The 17,148-nt window shown below is 43.8% G+C and overlaps 1 protein-coding gene across 1 annotated transcript in view; it reads left to right on the top strand.

Moving 5' to 3' along the window:
* The window catches only part of bmp1a (bone morphogenetic protein 1a), a 50,332-nt gene extending 35,850 nt beyond the window's left edge, over nucleotides 1-14,482 (top strand). The window contains exons 8-20 of the mRNA XM_021621495.3: nucleotides 3,654-3,769; nucleotides 5,061-5,163; nucleotides 5,311-5,427; nucleotides 5,801-5,946; nucleotides 6,777-6,972; nucleotides 7,244-7,369; nucleotides 8,255-8,415; nucleotides 8,621-8,801; nucleotides 10,536-10,661; nucleotides 10,912-11,039; nucleotides 11,465-11,678; nucleotides 11,821-12,071; nucleotides 12,934-14,482. Of these exons, the coding sequence (XP_021477170.3) occupies nucleotides 3,654-3,769; nucleotides 5,061-5,163; nucleotides 5,311-5,427; nucleotides 5,801-5,946; nucleotides 6,777-6,972; nucleotides 7,244-7,369; nucleotides 8,255-8,415; nucleotides 8,621-8,801; nucleotides 10,536-10,661; nucleotides 10,912-11,039; nucleotides 11,465-11,678; nucleotides 11,821-12,071; nucleotides 12,934-13,068 (2,000 nt within the window). The 3' untranslated portion in view covers nucleotides 13,069-14,482. The remainder of the gene's footprint in view (nucleotides 1-3,653; nucleotides 3,770-5,060; nucleotides 5,164-5,310; nucleotides 5,428-5,800; nucleotides 5,947-6,776; nucleotides 6,973-7,243; nucleotides 7,370-8,254; nucleotides 8,416-8,620; nucleotides 8,802-10,535; nucleotides 10,662-10,911; nucleotides 11,040-11,464; nucleotides 11,679-11,820; nucleotides 12,072-12,933) is intronic.
* Nucleotides 14,483-17,148: the final 2,666 nt, after the last annotated feature.

The following is a 17,148-nucleotide window of genomic DNA, read 5'->3' as shown; positions in this document are numbered from 1 at the left end:
AAAGCAGACTGAACCAGGTTTTCATCTAGGATTTTGCCTGTGCTTGTAGCTGTATTCCATTTCCTTTATTATGAAACACTCCCTAGTCCTTGTCGATGACAAGCATACCCATAACATGATGTAGCCACCACCATGCTTGAAAATATGAAGTGTGGTAGTCCGTTATGTGTTGTGTTGGATTTGCCCCAAACACAACGTTTTGTATTTGGGACATAAAGTTAATTTCTTTGCCACATGTTTTGCAGTTTTACTTTAGTGTCTTTATTGTAAACAGGATGCATGTTTTGGAATATTTTTATTCTGTACAGGCTTCTTTCTTTTCAATATCTCATTTCGGTTAATATTATGGTAGCTACAATGTTGATCCATCCTCATTTTCCTCCTTTCACAGCGATTAAACACTGTAACTGTTTTAAAGTCACCAAACAAGAAACCACTCACCCAGAGGCGGCGCTCCTAGTGGCTGGAGACTTAAGGGAAACTTAAATCAGTTCTACCAAATTTCCATCAACATGTTAAATGTGCAACCAGAGGGAAATAAATTCTAGATCACCTGTACTCCACACACAGAGATGCGTACAAAGCTCTCCCTCGCCCTCCATTTGGTAAATCCGACCACAACTCCATCCTTCTGATCCCTGCTTACAAGCAAAAATTAAAGCAGGAAGCACCGGTGACTCGGACTATAAAAAAGTGGTCAGATGAAGCAGATGCTAAACTACAGGACTGTTTTGCTATCACACACTGGAACATGTTCCAGGATTATTCCGATAGCATTGAGGAGTACACCACAGTCACTGGCTTTATCAATAAGTGCACTGAGGATGTCGTCCCCACAGTGACTGTATGTACATACCCCTCACCAGAAGCCATGGATTACAGGCAACATTCGCACTGAGCTAAAGGGTAGAGCTGCCACTTTCAAGGTGCGGGACTCTAACCCGGAAGCTTACAAGAAATCCTGTTATGCCCTGTGATGAACCATCAAACAGGCAAAGCATCAATACAGGACTAAGACTGAATCATACTACACCGGCTCCGACGCTCGTCTTATGTGACAGGGCTTGCAAACTATTACAGACTACAAAGGGAAGCACAGCTGCGAGCCGCCCAGTGACACGAGCCTACCAGACGAGCTAAATCACTTCTATGCTCGCTTCGAGGCAAGAAACACAGAGGCATGCATGAGAGCATCAGTTGTTCCCGGACGACTGTGTGATCACGCTCTCTATAGCCGACGTGAGTAAGACCTTTAAACAGGTCAACATACACAAGGCTGCGTGGCCAGACAGATTACCAGGACGTGTGCTCCGGGCATACTGCTGACCAACCGGCAGGTGTCTTCACTGACATTTTCAGCATGGCCCTGATTGAGTCTGTAATACCAACATGTTTCAAGCAGACCACCATAGTCCCTGTGCCCAAGAACACAAAGGCAACCTGCCTAAATGACACAGACCCAGAGCACTCACGTCCGTAGCCATAAAGTGCTTTGAAAGGTTGGTAATGGCTCACATCAACACCATTATCCCAGAAACCATAGACCCACTCCAATTTGCATAACACCCAAACAGATTTACAGATGATGCAATCTCTATTGCACTCCACACTGCCATTTCCCACCTGGACAAAAGGAACACCTATGTGAGAATGCTGTTCATTGACTACAGCTCAGCGTTCAACACCATAGTACCCTCAAAGCTCATCACTAAGCTAAGGATCCTGGGACTAAACACCTCCCCTCTGCAACTGGATCCTGAACTTCCTGACGGGCCGCCCCCAGGTGGTGAAGGTAGGTAGCAACACATCTGCCACGCTGATCCTCAACACTGGAGCTCCCCAGGGGTGCGAGCTCAGTCCCCTCCTGTACTCCCTGTTCACCCACGACAGCATGGCCAGGCATAACTCCAACACCATTAAGTTTGCAGACGACACAACAGTGGTAGGCCTGATCACCGACAACGACGTGACAGCCTATAGGGAGGGGATCAGAGATCTGGCCGGGTGGTGCCAGAATACCAACCTATCCCTCAACGTAAGGAGACTAAGGAGATGATTGTGGACTACAGGAAAAGGAGCACCGAGCACACCCCCAAAGCCTATTCCCCCTCAGGAAACTAAAAAGATTTGGCATGGGTCCTGAGATCCTCAAAAGGTTATACAGCTGCAACATCAAGTGCATCCTGACTGGGTGCATCACTGCCTGGTACAGCAATTGCTCGGCCTCTGACCGCAAGGCACTACAGAGGGTAGTGCGCACGGCCCAGTACATCACTGGGGCTAAGCTGCCTGCCATCCAGGACCTCTACACTAGGCGGTGTCAGAGGAAGGCCCTAAAAATTGTCAAAGACCCCAGCCACCCCAGTCATAGACTGTTCTCTCTACTACCGCATAGTAGCGATACTGGAGTGCCAAGTCTAGGACAAAACGGTTTCCTTACTCTCGGGCAATTGAGTTTGGAAGGACGGCTGTATCGTTGTAGTGACTGGTGTGTATTGATACACCATCCAAAGTGTAGTTAATAACTTCACCTTGCTCAAAGGGATATTCAATATTTACCCATCTACAAATAAGTGTTCTTCTTTGCGAGGCATTGGAAAACCTCCCTGTTGTTTTTGGTTGAGCCTGTGTTTTAAATTCACTGCTCGACTGAGGAACATTACAATTATCTGTATATCTGGGGTAAAGAGATGAGGTAGTCATTAAAAAAAGCATGTTAAACACTATAATTGCACTCAGGGTGAGTTCATGCAACTTAATATGTGACTTGTCATGCACATATTTACCCCCAAACTTATTTAAGCTTGCCATAACAGCAGGGTGGAATACTTATTGAGTCAAGACATTTCAGCTTTTCATTTTTAATGAATTTGTAAGACATGAGTGACCCCAATAACATAATTCCACTTTGACATGATGTGGTATTGTGTGTATGTCAGTGACACAACATCTCAACAGGCTGTAACACAACAACATGTGGAAAAAGTCCAGGGTTGTGAATAGTTTCTGAAGACACTTTAATTGTTGCATCAAGCTGCTGTCTTCTGGAGCATCCTTTTAGTGGGACTCGGCTACTTCGTTGCTGTTTCTCTATGCTACTGCTGGAGTCCATATGTCTTAGCCCATATCATTACAGAAACTAATTGCTATGTCCTCCACTGGTTGACGTGGTCCTCATGTTAATTATCTGTCTCTCTCTCTCTTGCGCACTCTCTCTTTCTCTCTCTCTTGTGCTCTCTCTCTTTCTCTCTTGTGCTCTCTCTTTCTCTTTTTTGTGCTCTCTCTTTCTCTCTTGTGCTCTCTCTCTTTCTCTTTTGCGCACTCTCTCTCTTTCTCTCTCTTGTGCACTCTCACTTTCTCTCTCTGTCCGTCTCTCTGTCCTTCTGTCTCTCTCTGTCCTTCTGTCTCTCTCTCTCTCTGTCTCTCTCTGTCCTTCTGTCTCTCTCTCTCTCTGTCCGTCTGTCTGTCTCTGTCCATCTCTCTCTCTCTCTCTGTCCGTCTGTCTCTCTCTCTCTCTCTCTCTCTCTCTCTCTCTCTCTCTCTCTCTCTCTCTCTCTCTCTCTCTCTCTCTCTCTCTGTCCGTCTGTCTCTCTCTCTCTCTCTCTCTCTCTCTGTCCGTCTGTCTCTCTCTGTCCGTCTGTCTGTGTGGATAGGATGTGGAGACAGTCTGCAGGAAAGCAGTGGGAACTTCTCTTCTCCTGGCTTCCCCAACGGATACTCAGCCTACATGCACTGCATCTGGAGAATATCGGTCACGCCAGGGGAAAAGGTGGGAGGCATGATGAGGCCTTGGAAAACTGACTGACATAGAAACTTGGATCAGTCTTAGGAGAAGTGCTTTGTTTATCACGGCTTAGTAGTGATACCTCTGTTTTCCTTAGGATAATGTAATCTTAGATGATGATCTATATGATCCCTTTGAGTCAGCACTGGAGTTTTGTTCTTCTCATGTTGAAACTGTTTGGACTCGGGAAAAAAATATATATAAATGCTGACGCTCAACTAGTCTAAAGGCCAGTTTTTTTTATTGCTTCTTTAATCAGAACAACAGTTTTCAGCTGTGCTAACATAATTGCAAAATGGTTTTCTAATGATCAATTAGCCTTTTTAAAATGATGATAAACTTGGATTAGCTAACACAACGTGTCGTTGAAACACAGGAGTGATGGTTGCTGAGAATGGGCCTCTGTACGCCTATGTAGACGTTCCATTAAAATCAGCCGTATCCAGCTACAATAGTCATTTTCAATATTAATTCAATATTATTTTCAATGTCTAGACTGTATTTCTGATCAATTTGATGTTATTTTAATGGACAAAAAAGTAGCTTTTCTTTCAAAAACAAGGACTTAAATGACCCCAAACTTTTTAACGGTAGTGTGTGTATGTGTATGTGTGTGTGTATTATATGTACATATATATATATCTCCACAATCACCCGACCTCAACCCAATTGAGATGGTTTGGGATGAGTTGGACCGCAGAGTGAAGGAAAAGCAGCCAACAAGTGCTCAGCATATGTGGGAACTCCTTCAAGACTGTTGGAAAAGCATTCCAGGTGATGCTAGTTGAGAGAATGTCAAGAGTGTTCAAAGCTGTCTTCAAGGCAAAGGGTGGCTGCTTTGAAGAATCTAAAATCAAAAATATACTTTGATTTGTTTAACACTTTTTTTTTTGGTTACTACATGATTCCATATGTGTTATTTCATAGTTTTGATGTCTTCACTATTATTCTACAATGTAGAAAATAGTACAAATAAAGACAAACCCTTAAATGAGTAGGTGTGTCCAAACTTTTGGATGGTACTGTATTTATGTTTTATTGTCACATACGCTGGATAGATGCAGGAAAATAAGTTGTTTTACAGGTTCAGCAGTAGTAGTACCACGCCCCTGGAGCAAATTAGGGTTAAGTGTCTTGCTCAAGGGCACGTAGGAAGATTATTTTCATCTTGTCGGCTCAGTTATTCGAACCAGCAACCTTTCGATTACGAACACTAACTGCTAGGCTACCTGCCGCACTGTACCAGGTCTGTAACCATGCTCTCTTGGTTTTTAAGATCATCCTGAACTTCACCTCCATGGATCTGTACAGGAGTCACCTGTGCTGGTACGACCATGTCGAGATCAGAGATGGATACTCCAGGAAAGCCCCTCTGAAAGGTCAGGATTTATTAGAAGAAAGATATAGTTCCATATGTGCACTACAGTACAGTGATGCTGAAAATAAACTTAATATAATAAGTTTGTCTGGACAAAAAAGTAGTTCTGGAGTCTGATAAGGTGGTCTGGTGTGTGTGTGTGTTCCAGGTCGTTTCTGTGGGGATAAGCTGCCTGAACCAATCATTTCCACTGACAGCCGGTTGTGGATCGAGTTCCGCAGTAGCAGTAACTGGGTGGGGAAGGGCTTCTCCGCTGTGTATGAAGGTAAGGCCAGAGCCGGAGCCCAATCCCCAGCAGACCCATAACAACACAGCTCAGCTGACTGACTGGGCACCTGGGTCACAGACTGAACAACGTGCCTGAAAACAGCTCAGTGATTCTGTCAAATCCCCACATCTGGCTGCCTCCATGCCAATGGGTAGAGCACGTTATTCTGCATTAATCAGATTTTGGTCCGAGGTGATTTTCAGCTCAACATTGTATCCAGACTGTAGAGCATGATGTATTTAATATAGGAATCGTTTTTAATAATCAACATTGTGATGAAACAAAACACAATACCCCTTGAGAGAAATGTGGTAATGATGATGAGGATGATAGATAACGATGACATCACTGCATGTTCTCTGACATTCAGCCATCTGTGGAGGGGAGGTGAAGAAGGATAATGGACAGATCCAGTCTCCTAACTACCCAGACGACTATCGTCCCAACAAGGTGTGCATATGGAAGATCAGTGTTTCTCAGGGCTACCACGTCGGCCTGACCTTCCAGTCCTTTGAGGTAAGAGATACGAGCCTCTTTGTTATTTTCATACCCTCCACATCCAGTAACACATTTTTACACAGTGCTACACCGACTGCGAATCATACCATGACATTGGGGGTCTCCATTTTTTTCATGGGACTGATTGTTAAAATTTTATTTATGTGGCATGATGTTATTTTCATCTGATCGTCAAACAAATAACTTCAAAAAGTAGGCCACCTGCACACTTTCATCAACTGCAAAATAATTACAGCACTGTGCACCCGTGATTGATGAAGGGAATCTGTTGGAAAATACCCCAATTGTTATTAGGCCCACTCTTGTAGCCTGAATTAATTGATGCGTCTTGATGACAAATTGACATTATTTGTAAAAAGAAAAGTCGGGACACCTGAAAAGGGGCTGAACTATGGCTGTCTGTCCCAAGCTCATCGGCAAGGTAAACTTTTGAGGGCCCAGTTAGAACAATGTTGCAAGTTTGCTAGCGATAGCTCAAGACCGAGGCAGAGTGAAGAAATGAATGTGATTGAAAGAACTTGAACCATGGGGGTGTTCGTTTCATTTGGAATAAGCTTTTATTTGTATATTTACCACTGTAGCAGTACACCATTGCGTTGTAAACAAATAGGAGATTGGTTAAATTAGCCCCCCCAAAGTTAGACTTTTGTTACATTTAGCAGCACTCATCTCTCATTCAGGGGGGCCCCCTAACTCCCCCAACCCGCTTTCTAATTTGCATACTGCCGCTACATCCATATCCTCTGCAACCTTTGATTATGAAAATGACTTGAAGTTCTACTAACCCGGTCCCTTTGTCTCCCTTTGTCCCTTTGTCTTTTCCTTAGATTGAGAGGCATGACAGCTGTGCCTATGACTACCTGGAGGTGAGGGATGGGAACTCAGACAACAGTCCACTGCTGGGACGCTTCTGTGGCTACGACAAGCCAGATGACATCAAGACCAGTTCCAACCAGCTGTGGATGAAGTTTGTGTCTGATGGCTCTGTCAACAAGGCTGGTTTCGCAGCCAACTTTTTCAAAGGTCAGATCTCAAGGGTTTGGACTATAGAAAAGAACACCTAAAACGCTATTGTTGATGGCATATACCCTCGCTGTAGAAATTACCAGCGTGATTTCCATAGTAATAAATCTCTCAGCAGCATGTCAAATTGAGTAATTTGAGAGTAATTCCGTCATGATTGATTTAGTTAAATGATGTTTATTTCAGGATAGTTAAATTGCAGCATTTGTGAGTTGTAGGCTGTTGAGATGCGAGGCCATGTAAAGGTAACATGTTGTTGTCGTGGTTGTAGAGATGGACGAGTGCTCCAAGCCCGACAATGGTCGCTGTGAGCAACGCTGTGTCAACACACTGGGCAGCTACAAGTGTGCCTGTGACCCGGGCTACGAGCTGGCTGCCGACAAGCGCAGCTGTGAGGGTGAGTACAGCAGAATGCTGCCCAGAGCCTGCTCAATAATGTCTCCTCTACTGCAGGTCACATAGTGATGCAGTTCACTGCTGTTATTTAATCACTACCACCCAAATACACCAAGTCCAGTTGCCCCACATGGTAGCTAGAAAACATACCGCCAGAGATTGGTCATTGGATTGTCATTTGGATTTCTGCCACCAAATGGGGTTGTAATTTGATGCACTCACCCGACCAAAATTCAATCCAACATCCCAGGCAATCAGAGCCCAACGCAAGTGTTAAAAACATCCTAATTAGAACCAGACAGAAGTGCTGATGCAGTGGTTTATAGCTTCACCTTTTCATTGCTCTTTTCTTTTCACCAAACCTGACCACTGTCTGCCTCTAGAGGAGGAGGCCTGCTATTACATGTTCCTCAAACATTGAATAATTATCGAGCTTAACCCTTTTGGATTACATACATTTCTGCATGTTTAAGTTTTTGGTGAAAATAAAGTAGGGTGTCTGTTATAACATTATCCTCAATGGTTTATTAATACCCAGCTTAACCTTTTTGGATGACATGCATTGTGTTTTTAAGCTTTTTGGGGATAAAACCCTACCACACTTTTCATTAATACGACGGAACATGATATTGCGTAACTGTCAAGCCTGTCGGAGACCATCAGCAGTAGGTTGCTTGTGAAAACAGCAGGTCAGCCAATTGTGTTGACCTTTATTGACCGATATGGGTAATACAAATTATTCTGCTACTACAGATAGATGTTTTGCACAAATTGTCAGTGATACACATTTTTATATACACCATTATATCATTATAACCATTTGAAGTTTAAGCACATCTTAACCATTGTCCTGCTCTTCTCTCCTCTCCTCTGTCTGTCTGTGTAGCTGCCTGTGGAGGTTTCATCACCAAGCTGAACGGCTCCATCACCAGTCCAGGCTGGCCTAGAGAGTACCCCCCCAATAAGAACTGTATCTGGCAGCTGGTGGCGCCCACACAGTACCGAATCACCCTGCTTTTTGACGTCTTTGAGACTGAGGGCAATGACGTGAGTACCGGGGTTGTTATGACTGAGCACAGGTTGGGTTTGTTTTATCCCCATGGGCCTTAGTGGTGTCATCATGAAACTGTCCTCCTATCTGTCATAGAGTACAAACTGTTTGTAATATATTCCTGTGCATCATATTTGTACAAGTTTGAATTACATTCCCTTAACGTTTCATGTTGTAATGACCTGCTGTTTCTCTGTCCAGGTGTGTAAATATGACTATGTGGAGGTGCGCAGTGGGCTTTCTGCAGACTCAAGGCTACATGGGAAGTTCTGTGGAGCAGAGAAACCCGAGGCCATCACCTCTCAGTACAACAACATGCGCATTGAATTTAAGTCAGACAACACAGTCTCCAAGAAGGGATTCAAAGCTCAGTTCTTCTCAGGTGAGCCTTTGACACTGTGTGTGTGTGTGTGTCCTTCCCTCCAAGAGTCTGTTTCTTTGTGTACAGTGGCTTGCGAAAGTATTCACCCCCCTTGGCATTTTTCCTATTTTGTTGCCTTACAACCTGGAATTAAAATGGATTTTTGGGGGTTTGTATCATTTGATTTACACAACATGCCTACCACTTTGAAGATACAAAATATATTTTTTTGTAAAACACAAGAAATAACACACAAAAACAGAACAGGAGTGTGCATAACTATTCACCTGCCCAAAGTCAATACTTTGTAGAGCCACCTTTTGCAGCAATTACAGCTGCAATTCTCTTGGGGTATGTATCTATCTATAAGCTTGGCACATCTAGCCACTGGATTTTTTTCCCATTCTTCAAGGCAAATCTGCTCCAGCTCCTTCAAGTTGGATGGGTTCCGCTGGTGTACAGCAATCTTTAAGTCATACCACAGATTCTCAGTTGGATTGAGGTCTGGGCTTTGACTAGGCCATTCCAAGACATTTAAATGTTTCCCCTTAAACCACTCAAGTGTTGCTTAAGCAGTATGCTTAGGCTCATTGTCCTGCTAGAAGGTGAACCTCCATCCCAATCTCAAATCTCTGGAAGACTGAAACGGGTTTCCCTCAAGAATTTCCCTGTATTTAGCGCCATCCATCATTCCTTCGATTCTAACCAGTTTCCCAGTCCCTGCTGATGAAAAACATCCTCGGGGTGATGAGAGGTGTTGGGTTTGCACCATACATAGCATTTTCCTTCATGACCAAAAAGTTAAATTTTAGTCTCATCTGACCAGAGTACCTTCTTCCATATGTTTGGGGAGTCTCCCACGTGCCTTTTGGCGAACACCAAACGTGTTTTTCTTATTTTCTTCTTTAAGCAATGGCTTTTTTTGGCCACTCCTCCATAAAGCCCAGCTCTGGAGTGTATGGCTTAAAGTGGTCTTATGGACAGATACTCCAATCTCCGCTGTGGAGATTTGCAGCTCATTCAAGGTTACCTTTGGTCCCTTTGTTTCCTCTCTGATTAATGCCCTCCTTGCCTGGTCTGTGAGTTTTGGTGGGCGTCCCTCTCTTGGCAGGTTTGTTGTGGTGCCATATTATTTTCATTTTTTAATAATGAATTTAATGGTGCTCTGTGGGATGTTCAAAGTTTCTGATGTTTTTTATAACCCAACCCTGATCTGTACTTCTCCACAACTTTGTCCCTGACCTGTTTGGAGAGCTCCTTGGTCTTCATGGTGCTGCTTGATTGGTGGTGCCCCTTGCTTTGTGGTGTTGCAGACTCTGGGGCCTTTCAGAACATTTGTGTGTATATACTGAGATTGTGACACTTAGATTGCACACAGGTGGACTTTATTTAATTAACGTGACTATGTGACTTCTGAAGGTAATTGGTTGCACCAGATCTTGTTTCGGGGCTTCATAGCAAAAGGGGGGTGAATTCATACGCATGTACCCCTTTTCTTTTTTTGTATTTTGTACAATATGTATATGTATAACAACATTGTATATGCCCATTACATGAAATCCAAATAAAAATCTATTTAAATTACAAGTTGTAATGCAACAAATAGGAAAAACGCCAAGGGGCATGAATACTTTTGCAAGGCACTGTATGAGTGAAGGTTCATCAATTTGACACCACAAGTGTGCTTGAGTGCTTATGGCAGTGTGGTAGTGTGGGAGAAACGTTCATCAAGGTAGTGTCCCTTTATGTCCCCAGACAAAGACGAGTGCTCGAAGGAGAATGGAGGCTGCCAGCATGAGTGTGTCAACACCTTCGGGAGCTACAGCTGTCAGTGCCGCAGTGGCTTTATGCTGCACGAGAACAAACACGACTGCAAAGAAGGTACCAATCGGCCACCTGCACACTGAAACTGAGACCCACTGGCACGTTGATTCTGGGTTCATTTATTTTATGCGGGTTGGAGCTCTAGAGGTTAGATTTAGGGGGATGACTTCCTATTGCAATGAGTGGGGGTGAGCGAGGAAACACTACCATGTGCCAAGAACAACAGCCCCTGAGTGGGGTTTGGACATTATCTTGTGTGGAGCAGTGATGATACAGGAGGATGCTAACTTTGGATGTGTTTTTGCAGCCGGCTGTGATCACGTTGTGAACAGTGTGACTGGCACCATCACAAGCCCCAATTGGCCAGATAAATACCCCAGCAAGAAGGCATGCACTTGGGCGCTCTCCACCACTGCAGGCCATCGCATCAAAATCGTATGTGTCCCCCTCCAACTCTCTAACATACAGATTGCATGTGTGTGGCTCTTGGTATGCTTGTGTTTGCGGGAAGGGGGTTTGAATGTACTGTGGAAATCATTGAGGACTTTATACTGTACTGTACTGTCCTGAGCATCACAGCCTCTGTTGACAATCCCCTAAGCATGAATGGCTCCCCCTTCTGTCACATTCATACCATTTGTCTTCATCCATGGCATGCTGTACATATCTCAGCTTTTTGAATATAGTTAAATGGGCTTAGCCAATGAAAAGTGATTGCATGTGTCTTCGTTCCAATGGGTTTCTAAAGGTTATTCCGCCAATAGGGAACCATTGTATTTCATACTCTAGCTCATGTAAAACATACCTGCAATCCTCTTTCCCTATTTGATCTCATTCTCTCCCCTCATGCTTTGTCTCAGGCCTTCAATGAGATCGACATGGAGGCCCATCTGGAGTGCGCCTACGACCACATCGAGATCTACGACGGGCGTGACGGCAAAGCCCCCAGTCTGGGTCGCTTCTGTGGCACTAAGGAGCCTCCTCCCATCATGTCCAGCGCCAACAAGATGTTCATCCGCTTCTTCTCTGATAACTCTGTCCAGAAGAAGGGCTTCGAGGCCTCCCACACAGCAGGTATATTACCGCCAACACAACTTAGACTGACAACTTAGAGCCCACTGTATGGCTAGATTTATTGCACTGGCTTCTCCTCAAAGGTTATTGGTTAGTTCCTTCTGAGTGATATCTATGGATGTTTTTTTGTTATTATCTCCAGAGTGTGGAGGTCGTCTTAAGGCTGAGGTCAAGACCAAAGACCTGTACTCCCATGCTCAGTTTGGGGACAATAACTACCCCGGTGCGTCTGATTGCCAGTGGGTGATCGCTGCTGAGAAAGGCTACGGGGTGGAGCTCATCTTCCAGACCTTTGAGATTGAGGAGGAGGCTGACTGTGGCTACGACTACATGGAGCTCTTTGATGGTGTCGATACCAAGTCCCCAAGGCTGGGACGCTACTGTGGCTCTGGGGTAAACTCACTGATAGTCTCATCTATTGAAGGACTTTTTCTGCCCAACAGTATTTGTAGCACCAGCGATGTACTGTCATAATATCGGTATTCTCTCTTTCAGGTCTAGCTTTGTTGAACCAGCTGTGTAAAAAACAACACTTTCAGAGATTGTGTAAAATTAGCTCTGCAGTTGATAACCTTTCACACTGTGTCTGTGTTTGAGTGTTAAAGTTTTGAAGATTACCACTCCGCTCTCCGGCTTTAATCACTTTGTTAAAGTTGATGTGTTCCACCGGGTTGGAGTATATTGCTTCAGTAGCAGCAGAGCTTGATAAGAGCGGACCCTGGCTGGCTTGTGAAAGGCTATCATGGTCTCCAGCATTGAGCTGTAACCGAACCAATCAGCTGACGCTGAGGCTACAGTAGGGGGGGGGGGGGGGCTGAAACAATGAGGCCACTGGGGAGTTGAAGCATTAAATCTGTAGGTCAAGGAACAGCTTGATTTAATTTAACACACATCAGTAATAAGCCTGTGTCTCTACTCTACTGATGCCTGGTCCTGTAAATCAGTGCTAGCAGGAGCTGGAGGACATATAATGCTCACAGTACCAAGTGGGCCACTTCCTCCATCAAGCCCTTTTTTTTTAGACATATTGGACTAAACTGGAAACAGACTGTAAAGTAAGGTGGAAAGCTCATTATATGATTTTTATTGGAGAATAAGGGGCAGTTGTTCACTCCAACAGCCCTCCCCTCCCTTACCCTACAGCCCCCTCAGTCTGGATCTATGAGATATCATTTGGTTTTAATTGAAGTGCAGTCGGAGTGCCAGAAGGCGACAGCGGTTAACTTCATGTGCGTTTTCTCCTCTGTTCCCCCAGCCTCCTGAGGAGATCTACTCTGCCGGCGACTCCGTTGTAATCAAGTTCCGCTCTGATGACACCATCAACAAGAAGGGCTTCCACGTGCGCTACACCAGCACCAAGTTTCAGGACACACTGCACTCGCGCAAGTGACCAGCGGGGGCCGGAAAGGGCCGGGTGGGGAAGAGGGGCAAGTGGAGGGGCCCCCAGGGGAGGCGACAGCCTGACACTCGGAAACCTTCGGCCACCAAGATCATTCAGAAACGACAGAACAGCCGCAAGACCACCAACCGCACCTCAACTCCAAGGGGCTCCAGCTTCCTACAGACTGTGAGGAGTAAAGCCATTCTGCAGTAGACCTTGTTTTTACCTTTTTTTTAATGGTTATGATTGGGGCGGGTGGGTGGATATCCGTTTAGGTGGATTCAGGGGGAGAATTTTCTACCCCCAGGTTTTTTTTGGTTCTTTTTTTATTTCCTATGCCTCCTAATGAGAGCGAAATGAACAACAGTGGATTCTCAGGACCTGTAGGAAGGCAGGCATCAGCCAGACAGATCCCTGCTTTTGTCAGGCCAGCCCCCCCCCCCCCCCCCACGCCAGGAGGGAAGGAGGCGAGGAGAGAAAAGGAGGGGGAGGAGACCGGAGGAAGTTCCAGAGGGATTCACCAACCTCAACCTTCCAGCCAAACTCCTCCAGAATACTAGAGCTCCTCTCCTCCTCACATTCCCACCCATATTGTTCAAGGATTCCAGTCAATAAGAGGATTGGAGGGATGCCCTTGACTTGAGGTTTTAATACTGTATGTCTGAGAATTGCATGTAATTACAAGAAGAGAGAAGGAAACTGTAGGGTGACAACACCAGCATTTGTAATTGGCATTGTCCTGGCAACCAGTGCAAGATTCTCGCTATTACCATTAACAAGGAAATTAAAGAAGCAGTTATCTTATTAAAGGACTAATAAATGAAATGTGGCCTATGTCTTCTGGTTGGTAATTGCTTGCCCATTGAGGGGCTATTGCTGTATCTCTCTGTGTAATTGTAATGTGTATGATTATTCAAAGGGACATGACATGCTTTCCTCAACTCAAATCATCAGTAAGCACTTTACAGTGAATTGTTCAAAAATCATGAACTAACGATTTTTTTGTAAAATGCAATGCAAGTTCACTTATTTTTTATGCATTTTATCACTTTTATTCCCTGATTTTATTTTCATTGCACCATTTGGTTTCTCAGGCGTGCTTGAGAGCTGTTTGTACCCTGTACCATGGGGTAATAAAGATATGGGTTCTGTTTCAGTGTTCATGTACAGTTTTAATGTGCAGCATTTTCTCTCCCTAGACTAAAACTCTCCATAAATAGTGCAATCTCCAGGGGCAGGCCAGAACCCTTTATTGTGACAGAAGGGTCTGGTGCAGGCGAGTCTGAGTAGTCATTGTCATAGCAACACCTTCACAATATATTCATCTGTTTATGGTGGGGCTCTGCTGAATTCCATGTATTATGATGTGTTGGTATTGTGCAGCGAGAATGATGTTGAATACATGACAAAAACTGTTATCCCACTCTCTTTTCGGGTTCTCTTTCATTTGACTGAAAATGCCAGCTGTCACTTAATGTCTTTGCCTCTATAGCCAATCAATGCAGATGTTCAGCATGGTTGGTTTTGTAAGAACCAATGGATGTGCTTGTGCTAGCAAAGTAAATGGTGTGTGTGTGTGTGTGTGCTCCTGTGTCGTTTCAGCTGTGTTTTTACCCTATTCTGTTTAGGTGAGAGCCCTGGGCACTGTAGAGGTAGAGAATGCTTCCACAAGACTGATTATTTTCTAATAGCCTGAAGCACATAGGTCTGAGAATGCCAAGCTCCATAAACCAATGAAGGCCAAGAATGTTCAGGTATTCAATCACACAACACCCCCCCCCCCCCCCCCCCCCCCCCCCCCCCCCCCAAAATAATCTTCCTAAATGATTTCCTATGTTTAGTTTGACTAATGTTGACCTGTGAACATATCCAATAACCTCTGACAATGGTTCAGCCACCGTTTTGCTCTGTACAATACTGCCTTATTATTCATGTCGCATGAGTGAAGATGGTATCAAGCAGTCATCCTCGGGGTGGCACCAAACAGTGAATTCACACTAGCTGTGCTCACTGGAAACCAAATCTGCACATCTAAGAGTAAAAAATAGCATAGGTGGTCTTTGTGCATTTTAAAATGTGATAATTTGAATAGTATTTCTTTATTTGTTTGTTCTTGCTTGGCAGGTAGGACATGGTTTTGTACAGTATAATTAAAAAAATGAAATATTCTGTAGCTAAACTGCAAATGGATTTGGAATAATTTATTTAACTAGATATTATATGCTCTGCCATGGTTGATGCACAGTAATTGCAAATGATGAAATCCCAATAGTGTTGTCCCTGTATACAGTGTTGGCAGAATCTCCAAGCACAGACATTCAATATATATACTAATTCCATATTTGAACATAAGCTGGCAGACTGCTGCTGTGTGATTTTAGTCATCAGACAATAAGGCTTGTGTCAATAACAGTTCTGTGTTCACCTAATGGCTGACATGAAAAATTCATTACACTCATTGCAATTCATTATTAATCCTGAGATATTTGTCATGAATTATTAACTGTCACTAGAGGAGACATGTCAAGCTCTCCTCCTAGCTCTCACATTGGCTGAGTGTCACACTAAGCTGATTATGACATCTCTCTTAGTATCCCTGCTCTCCTGAAACATTGTGCTACCAAGCTAAATCAGAGGGGGGGGGGGGGGGGGGGGGGGGGGACAAGGACACACACCACTAAACCCACTCGATTGTTCAGCTGTAGAGAGAAGTACTTGCAATCAAATACTACCAAAATAACATCTCTGTTGGATGTTTGCCCTTCAAGAACATCTATAAATGCTTAGAGTTAGTGGGTAGTGCTGTTGAAATGTGTGATTTAAGACAGATGGCTCATACAAAGGTTATATGCAAACATTAGCCTATATAATTTCAATTATCAGTCTTTTAAAATTAACTTTGAAATGCAGTGAAAGAAAATAACCACTTTCAAGAACATTCTTCTAAAGATATCTGCTTTATTTAATATTAACAGCAATACACACATATAACAAGACTAGTTACAGTTACATCAAGTAACTCCCTTTAAAACCATTATTGTGTCACATAAATGAACCAATGTGTTTGACCTTGTCTGCAGGGCAGGAGAGAGCCTTTGCGTTGGTGTATAAAACAGTGCTCTCTACTAGCCTGAAAGCAGTAGAGGGAGCCGAGTGAGTTATAGTAAGTACCATCAAGTGCTTTGCAAAGAGCATTGAGTGCCTTCACCTGAGAGGCTCACAAGTGATCATGTTATTATTATTATCTTAGGGTTGGGTCATGGTTGAGTCATTCAAACAGCCAATGTGTGAGCAGTTGGTAGAGGTTTGTGTATTGTAGGTAGGCGGACAGAAAAAGGGTAACGGGAAGCATACAAGCCTACTATTGATATAAAAGCACATGGAAAAATAAAAAAATGTTTACACCCATCGGGGAAAGAACATGTTTTAAGATGTACTGTGCCATAGAAGAGAGAAACCTTCACCACAGAACGTAACTCACATTTCTCTATGTTACAATTTTCCCATTTACAATCTGCAGTGCAGGAAGATAGGGTACCACTTACCTCAGAGAGAAATGTACAGTACATACCTCAGAGCGAAATGTACAGTACATTTGAACCATAATGACAGGTTAGCATTTCTTGTTGTTGCATTTTGTTCAGGTAGGTGTGGCTTCTCCTTAATGTCCTTGTCTGCTGTTGAAGTTGAATTACTCCTGGCTGTGGCATTGTTCGTGGAATTGCAATTTCCTTTCCTCCAAGGTGCTCCTCAAATCACTGCTCTATTTGCACAGTATGTTGCAGCACTTAAAGAGTGTGTTAGTAGTCTCAAGATACAAGGAATCACTTTTCAAATGTGTGTTAGCAGCATAGATACTTACACATTAAGCTACATCTCACACTACATCTAAGATGCACATATATAAAACGGACAAGAGTCAGAGTACAGTAGGGATTCATATTTTCCCGAAAATCTACCAAGTTTAAATACCGGGAATAATTCATATTTATCCCGATAGTCCCATACAGCAAAAATCGGAAATGCATTTAAAGCGTTAAAACCAAGATATGGTCACATTCCAGGGTTCTCCCCAAATAAGAAGGTCGC

The sequence above is a fragment of the Oncorhynchus mykiss genome, chromosome 11 (genome assembly GCF_057628025.1).
Source record: "Oncorhynchus mykiss isolate SJ-2025 chromosome 11, ASM5762802v1, whole genome shotgun sequence".
Classification (NCBI taxonomy): domain Eukaryota; kingdom Metazoa; phylum Chordata; class Actinopteri; order Salmoniformes; family Salmonidae; genus Oncorhynchus; species Oncorhynchus mykiss.
The sequence above is the reverse complement of the archived record's forward strand: the minus strand, read 5'-3'. Positions and strand labels throughout refer to the sequence as shown.